Consider the following 8,558-nt stretch of genomic DNA (forward strand, 5'->3'; position numbering starts at 1 on the left):
CCATAAAATTATAATGTGCACGGTGTTTGGGTCACTATAGGCATGAAACTATAAGGTGCTCTAAATCTTAAGCACGTCAGAAAGGTACCGGGTATCGACATCGTCATCGACATCGTATGGGCACTTGCATCAATAGTGGTAGGTACATCGGCATATGTCCTGACACAGGGTTCAGCATCGACATCTGCTCAGGGGTGTAGTATGTGGGGGATGTCGGTGGAACGAAATATGTACCTATGGGAACAGAAGAACCAACCACGTGCGGCGATGGTCCGTAGTGCACTGGTACTTGTGAATAAAACACAGGGTTACTTAATTGAATGGGAATACCTGGATCGAAGTGACCCGGATATTGCGCAGCCATAGGCGGCGTATCTTCTGTCAGAGCGGATGACAAATTTATCGTGCAACCGCGTCCCTTCCTAGTATGTTGTGGCGGTCAACCGCGTCCTCTCCTCCAGTGATAGTCGGTACGGTTTATCGACAGCTCTAAACCATGCAAAGTAATCAGTAACTTCCACTGTGTCTGTTGAGAAAATTGTTCGCAAATGGGTATGGATTGCATCCTCCAATCCCTCCTTGATGTGCTCCCCGCGCCGCACCGACAAGTCGATGTGGTCCTTCCCTCACATGTCCACCTTATGCAGCTCTTTCAGGTATTGTGGTGGCGGCAGAATTCGTTGCCTCTACCCTAACTGTCGCAACACCTGGTCTATTTCATGAATTTTTACCGTCGCGTACACACCAACGATACCTTCACATCCCACTCTACTAATTGCCCAACACTTTCAACGAAATGCAGAATATAACATCAGTGTCGGCGTACGATATCCATTCAAACTTAAAAGTAAAATTGTAAATATCGTTATTTATGTTTTTTATGAACCATTACATAATTAATATAGGTTCGAGAGAATAGGTAACTAACCTCGGCTTTCGAGCGTTGATCTAACAACAGCCTAATATCTTTTAGATCCTCGTGCAGTCCCACATAGCTCGACCCATAGTTCCACCTGTACAGGCGATATATTAGTCAAAACGTATAATAATAAAAATTACAGTACATACTACGTATTTCTTAATAAATGATGTTTACCTCGTCACCAACGGGAATATATATGGGCCGGTCACCTTACGACGTAGAAACGGTAGTCGCCACTAGGCCCACAACTGCAGTAGAAGTAGACAACCACCGATCGACCCCTCACTCGGTAGCGTGGCCCAACACATCTCACAATATAACGTGGATAATACGGAAGATCTCCAACTCAATTTTCCACACTCATTGAAATCCATTAGATGTAGCAGCCACCTTACGTGCACCAAAATTTGAGATTTGTCAGGCATTAAAATGCCCCCGATTAACCTCATGATGTATGCTCAAAGCGTATTGTTGTATGAACTCCTCTATTTGGTTTTCAAGGAGTTTGTTGAAATTATACTTCAACCAATTTATCAATATCTGATCACCTTCAAACTTGTCCGGGACCTTTCCCAATAGTGATTGGCAGAGGGTCACTTTGCCCAAAATGATCGCAAATCTTATGATAACTGTCTCATCCACTGTCAGACTGATTTGTAGTGCTATGTCTTCGATTATGATTGTACACATGCCACATGGAAGGTGGAAATTGTGTGTTTCGGGCCTCCATCTTTCCACCAACGCGTTGATTAGTTGCAAATCGAGTTTGCAGCCCCCAGACATGCGAGATGTATGTAAGAATCCAGTGGCTTGCAAGTGGCCATGAATTTCAGGGATCGTAGGCTTTCCCATATTATGGATGAAGCCCTCCAAAACACGATCATCTACCTATTTACACAATAAAAAAATTATAATTATAATAAAAAATTAAATTTAACATTATTGAAATGAATGAAATTTAAATTTCGGTCTTACAATTGCTAATTGGGAGGCGAAAATATACTTGTTGTCAAAATGAATTAGGAAGGTGGCCATTCATGAGAAATCGATTTAAACGAATAAAAACAAGATAATTAAAAAATATATTTTTAAATAAAAATATCGAAAAATATTAAAAACGAGAGAGTTGAGAGACTTGAGAGGGTTTGAAAGAGTTGAGAGAAGGATGTGAATGAAAAAACGAAATTTAACGGGTATTTATAAGGTAAAAAAAAGTTACCGTTGAGTATTTTTTTACCGTTGGCGGCAACGTTAAAAAGCCGTTGGAATCTAACCGTTAACTGAAAAGCTCGTCCAGCTGGACGCACTTTCTAGTTAAATCAACCTATACCCCTAATTAATTCAAAAATCGACCTAAAACCCTAGTTAAAAATAAAAATTGGCCTATAAATCTTATTTTGCCTTGAAAAAATATAATAAATTATCCTGTTATAAAATGAGAGAATTGGATAGAAAAAAGTGACAATAAATTTGTTTTTAAATATCCAAGATTAAAACAGAGGAGAATACATCTGATTATACCAAAATTGGGTGAAAAAGGAAGATGAGATCATGACCGTTATTTTTCTTTTTTTGATTGGGTAAAGGTGAGCTGTAACCATCGTGCTTAAACGTGGGTTAAGGAATAAAATATATGGTTATGATTGGGGAATAGGAGGTAGAAAAAAGCACAATTAATTAACCTAATAGCTCAGAAGAAAATTAAATTAAAAGGATTAAATTACAAAATTTTCAAAAAATATTAATAATTAAGGACCGTAAACTTGGACACTCACAGCTACAAAAAGATAGATTCTTTAGCCTTTTAGGCTTTATGTACTTCATTAATTATCAATAATGTTAAGGTTAATCTCATTGCCAATAACAACTATACACGTATTACATCTTCTTAATTATGTTTGTACGTGTACATAATTTGTAATGTTAAAAAATTTAAAATATCTTCAAGAATTTTAAAATTAAAAAATGAATTCACTTATTTTAATAAATAAAATTTCAAAATTTGTAAGAAATTTCAAAAAGAGATACTAACTCAAATTTCCTAGAAAATAATCTAATTTTTTTTAAAAATATTTATCCTAACAAAATAATCATAAATATTAACATTACATTAAAAAAAGAGAGAGAATAAGCTTTGTCATCCAAACACACATTAAAATATCCATAAATCTCTTCACCCAGTTAAAATATTTTATAAATTTAGTAATTTGGATAAATATTTATATTGTTTGGTGAATAATTAGTAATGAAGAAGGAAGGTAGTTTAAATTATAAAGGGTGCAAGGACAATGGTTGTATGTGGCCTAGCTGTTACCCTTTAAAGTGACAGCTGCCACAATTATGCTAAGATATACCTTTCACTTTGTCGCTTTGACTCTCTTTCTTAATGTTAAAATTTTTGTTGATGGCTGCCTTCTTATTTTATTTTTATTTACATTATCTTTGAGATTAACCTGTTTGAAGTAAAAAAGAATGGTTTAATTACCTAGTTTTGAAGTTAAGCTTAGTCACTTTTGACTCTAAAATTCCACAATTACTCAACTTTGTCTAAAGCATTGATATGTTTACTTTTATAACAAAAAAACAAATCCAAAACAATGGATAACCTATTTCTATCGCTTGTATAAAATTTAACAGAAATATATATATTTAATAAATTTACCTTCCGATAACCAAGAAAAATAAACATAGTTTAATTCTAAATAAATAATCACTTACTTTAAGCAACTTGCAAGTCACTTCTCGTTTATAATTAAATCAATTCCCTTTTGCAAGTAAAAAGATGCTCCCATTTCCTCCTATTTGCAATTCTGCCCTTCCTTTCACTCCTCAAAACCCACCCTGCCTCTTCACTCTTCACTCTCTCTCTAAAATCTGTTTAAATTTTTGCTTCTTTTTCTCTCTCACGCCAACCATATAGGAACTTGTACATTGTACGGCTTAATGGAGGCGGCGGACTTCTTCGTCGGAGGATATTACGATGTTGCAGCAGGCGACGGTTTCTTGCCGGAGCAAAAGCCACCAGAGAATTTCACGGTGGACGACCTCCTTGACTTCTCCAATGAAGATGCTATTATCAGCGACTGTTTCCTCGACAATGTCGCCGCCAATTCCACCGATTCCTCCACCGTCACTACCGGAGGCGATAGCCACTTCTCCTCCGCTAATGTCCCTCACCTCTCTCAGTTCTCCGGCGAACTCTGCGTCCCGGTAATTAACCGAAATGTTCTATTAGCTTATTTCCCCCCTTATTTTTGCATGGTAAAAGATTGTTTTCACGTAGTCAAGTAATTTCTTTTGGCGAGTCGTACTTAAATTATTTTCAACTTGTAGACATTTATCATTTTTAAGATAAAACTGTAAAAATGGATAAATAAACACTCCTTTTCTTCTGAAATCAATTGAACAATTATCAAATTAGACTTCCTAATTTTTCTTTTAATAGATTTATAATTTGTATGTGGAATAAAGAAATAAATAAAATTCATAAATTGAATCAGAAATGAAGTGAAATTATAAAGTAGTAAACATTTTGGTTTTGCAGTATGATGATTTGGCGGAACTTGAATGGCTCTCGAATTTCGTAGAAGACTCCTTCTCAACAGATCAGAATTTACAAAGCAACGTCCAGATATTGGCCACCTCAAAATCACCCACGCCCGAATCATCCTCTTCATCCACCCGATCCGACAACAACCCGATTCTCCAACACGACATTCCACACCCGGCGAAAGCCCGGTCTAAGCGTTCACGGGCACCACCTTGCGATTGGTCCACCCGGGTGCTCCACCTCATCCCGAAATCCATGGGCCAGAAGAAAAGGGAGAACTCCAACGCCAACCCGGAGTCTTCCGGTCGTAAATGTTTGCATTGTGCGGCGGAGAAGACCCCGCAATGGAGAACGGGTCCAATGGGTCCGAAAACACTTTGTAATGCGTGTGGGGTGAGGTATAAGTCGGGTCGGTTGGTACCTGAATACCGACCCGCGGCAAGCCCGACATTTGTGTCGACGAAGCATTCGAATTCGCATAGGAAAGTTTTGGAGCTTAGGAGGCAAAAGGATTTGCAAAGAGCACAGCACCAACAATTCCTTAGTCAAACTTCGATTTTCGGCATATCCGACGGTGGTGGTGGTACTGATGATTTCTTGATCCATCATCATGGTGTGCCCCATTTTAGGCACATGATTTAGTTATAATTTCAACCCAAAAAGAAATTGTATCTCCTTTCCTAAAATTTGGACTTCAAAAAAGAATTTTGTAGTTTTTTTTTTAAATGAATCTAAAAAAAGAATTCTAATTTTAAATATGTGAAGTGATACTAAAAAAGAAACATTTCTCAAAAACGACGGTATGAACAAATAGAATTGAAGTCGTTTACTTTTAAGGATCAAAATTCAAATTCCTTTATATATACTTAAATTAAAAATCAACATCATAATACAAAATATAGCAATTAATATCTGGTTTCCAAAACAACCCTTACTAATCTTTTTTTTTATTTATAAAAAAATAAAGGTATTTTTTAATTAGTTAAATATTAAACGAATTTGTGGATTAATACTCAAACTTCAAGGACCCAAATTACTGGGCATGAATTTCAGTGAAATATAATCAAAGTGAACAAAATCAATTTAGACATCGTCTTTGGCACGTACCATTTTTATAGGGGTAAACTCACAATAGAGAATTAATTTATAGTAGAGATCAAGAAATATTGAGAGAATCAACAATGTTATTATTATTTAAGGGCAGAATTAGGCTGCATAGTTTGCCTAATTGTCACATGCCAAAGTGAGAAAAATAATAACAAAAATCATAATTACTTCTTCATTGCTTGTCTACCTGACTCTAAACATTTGCTCTTCCAATTGGGTCCACTCTAATTCTTTTTTTAATTTTTTTATGATTTTTTTATGGTCTAATTTAAATTTCATCTTTTCACTTTACAAAAGCTAATAAATTAGTCTTTTACTTTTATTTGTCAAATTTTGCTTATTGTTTTTTTTAGAAAGCTTAGACATTGGTTCAGTTGTTGCTAATTTATTACATATAAATTGTTGAATTGTTGATTTTTAAGCCAACAATTTAATGGTATTACCCAATTAGATTAACTTCTCAATTTTTATAATGTATGAAAATAAAATTTTGACAACTTAAAGTATTGGGACTAATTTTTCAAATTTTCTAGAGTAGAAGAATGAATTCAAATTAGACCAATAATCTTTTTATCTTTCTTTCCTAATCGCCTAAAACCCATCTAAAATTCGAAAATAACATCATTGAAATTAAATAAATAATACGATGGTATATAATTTAATCAAGATTGATATAACATTTTTGAAATGAATATAGAAGTGTTTAAAGAAGAAGATATATGAATTTGAGCTACTTCCTTTTTGTCACTTTATAAAAAGCCTAAACGAGATAAACAATCAATTTTAAAAAGCATAAAAAAGTACATCATATATATACATGGTGGTCAAGTATGCATTCTAATTTAAAAATGTGCACGGGAGCGAAGGAAATGTATAGGCAAGTAGATATGTGTTAGGCTTGAATTTTTTATATAATATTTATTCCATATATATTCGTCATATATTCAAGAATATAGTATAGATAACCTTCAATTGAAGAAATTATTTTATGGATCCTTCCCACCACATCATCCATGGTCATTTTTCAATTACTTAACGACATTTCACTAAGATTTTCCATGTCATTGACATATAATTTTGGAAATTTATTTTATCCCGAACCTAAAACCCTAAATATAGAATTCTAAATCCCAAACCCGAACTTTAAACCCTAAATATAGAATTCTAAACCCCAAACCCAAACCCAAACCTTAAATCCTAAGTTTGGAGAATTCAATGTTTCAAGTTTGGAGTTTAGAGTTTGGGTTTGGATTCGAGTTTAAGGTTTATGGTTTATGGTTTGAGGTTTGGGGTTTGAGTTTAAGGTTTAAGGTTTAAGATTATGGGTTCGAGGTTTAGGGTTCTAGTTCGAGGTTCAAGGTAAAAAATTATCAAAATTATGTGTTAATGATATAAAAAAAACTGTTGAAATGTTATTAAATTATAAAAGAGACCATAAATAATATCTTCAAAAAAAAGTACATAAAATAATTTCTCATTTCAAACTACATAGAAGGTTTTTTAAGGAAGAAGTAAAACATATGTACATGGATATACTTGTATCAAGTAAAACATAAAAGGTTATTGGAACTTATTATTATTTTTTAAAATAATTATATTCAACATTTATATTTGACTTTTATATCCAACATGAATATAGAGATAAGAATCTTCAATCATATAAAACAATAAAAAATATATATATATATACTTGTATCAAGTGGATATCGATACTATTTACCCGAACCCGAAACATGAAGCAAAATGCTTTAACATGCATGTGATTATCTAAGAAGAGCACATGCAAGCGGTACGTGACGTGCATGAGTGCTACTGCAGAAGTTTTAATTTAAAGATAAATATATATCCAAAAATTTTCAGAATGGTTTTGCTGCCCTTTGTCTAGGGATCTTTCCATGTTATTTGTATACAATTTGCTAGGATTTTTGTCCCCGAAACCCATTTTTTATGGCTATTTTTTATTATTATCTAGTTTTTTTAATCAATTGCCCTTTTTGTTGCCCAGCAATTTGCACATTTGCAGGGAAAATTATTCTTTTTCTTCTTTTTTCTTCTTTTTGAATGATAAATGAGATGTAAAAATTATTTCACATGTTTTAGAATTATTGGCATGAGATCAGAATATGTAGGAAAGGACAGAATATATACAGATTATAGCTTGGCTCAAAGGAGATATCCACTAATTCATTGTAAATAAATAATAGAATATTAAATTTATTTTATTTTACAATTTTATTGCATTTAAATTGGGTAAAAAATAGATAATTTTTTTAAATGATAAAACTTTCATCCCTTGGTTCAAATCTTCTATTGACATTAATGTTCTTAGACAATCACTATCCCTTATAAAAACATATTTAAAAAAAATTAAAGGTTAAAACGTTTAAAAAGCCCTTTTAACATTTTTGGGGGTTTTACCTAAATATTATAAAATAAAATAAAAATACTGAAATGGCATGTTTAAAAAATTATGTATCAAAATGGTACATTCAAAGAGGTGGAGGGTGGTGCATAGGCAGCACCACTTTAGGATTCTGACAAAATTTGACTGAAAGAAAATATGGTGAAGGCAAGTTAATAGGCGGCACTTAAAGAAAATACGGGTCAAATACGACTCGTATACGAAAAAAACTGGACTTGAAACCGGACCCACTATCATAGATGGGACAGCATAAGGGGTCACGCCTAGGGAAGAGGCGACACCCCCTGGTCACGCCTAAGGCAAAGGTGGCACCACCGGTCATGCCATCTCCATAGGCAGCACCGGCCTACAATTGTCAGGCGATGGGACGGATCATGGCTGAAAACCCTTGAGTTGTGTGTTTGGAGACCATTATAAGGTCCCCAATGCCCCATTTTTGGCCAGAAGAGAGGAAGAAAGATTTTGAAGAAGAGAAGAAGAAGGAGAAAAAGAGGGCGGGAAGGGAAAAAGAAAGAAAAAAAGAGAAGCATAATAGAGAGAGGGAAGGAGAAAGAGAA

General features: G+C 34.1%; 1 protein-coding gene across 1 annotated transcript; it reads left to right on the forward strand.

The window, feature by feature from the left end:
* The first annotated feature begins 3,782 nt into the window (after nucleotides 1–3,782).
* LOC107950925 (GATA transcription factor 4) lies at nucleotides 3,783–5,233 on the forward strand. Its single transcript, XM_016885831.2, has 2 exons — nucleotides 3,783–4,132; nucleotides 4,467–5,233. The coding sequence occupies exons 1-2, from the start codon at nucleotides 3,866–3,868 to the stop codon at nucleotides 5,112–5,114; spliced, it is 915 nt and encodes a 304-aa protein (XP_016741320.1). The 5' UTR covers nucleotides 3,783–3,865; the 3' UTR covers nucleotides 5,115–5,233.
* The last annotated feature ends 3,325 nt before the right edge of the window (nucleotides 5,234–8,558 follow it).

Source organism: Gossypium hirsutum, chromosome D03, assembly GCF_007990345.1.
Source record: "Gossypium hirsutum isolate 1008001.06 chromosome D03, Gossypium_hirsutum_v2.1, whole genome shotgun sequence".
Lineage (NCBI taxonomy): Eukaryota > Viridiplantae > Streptophyta > Magnoliopsida > Malvales > Malvaceae > Gossypium > Gossypium hirsutum.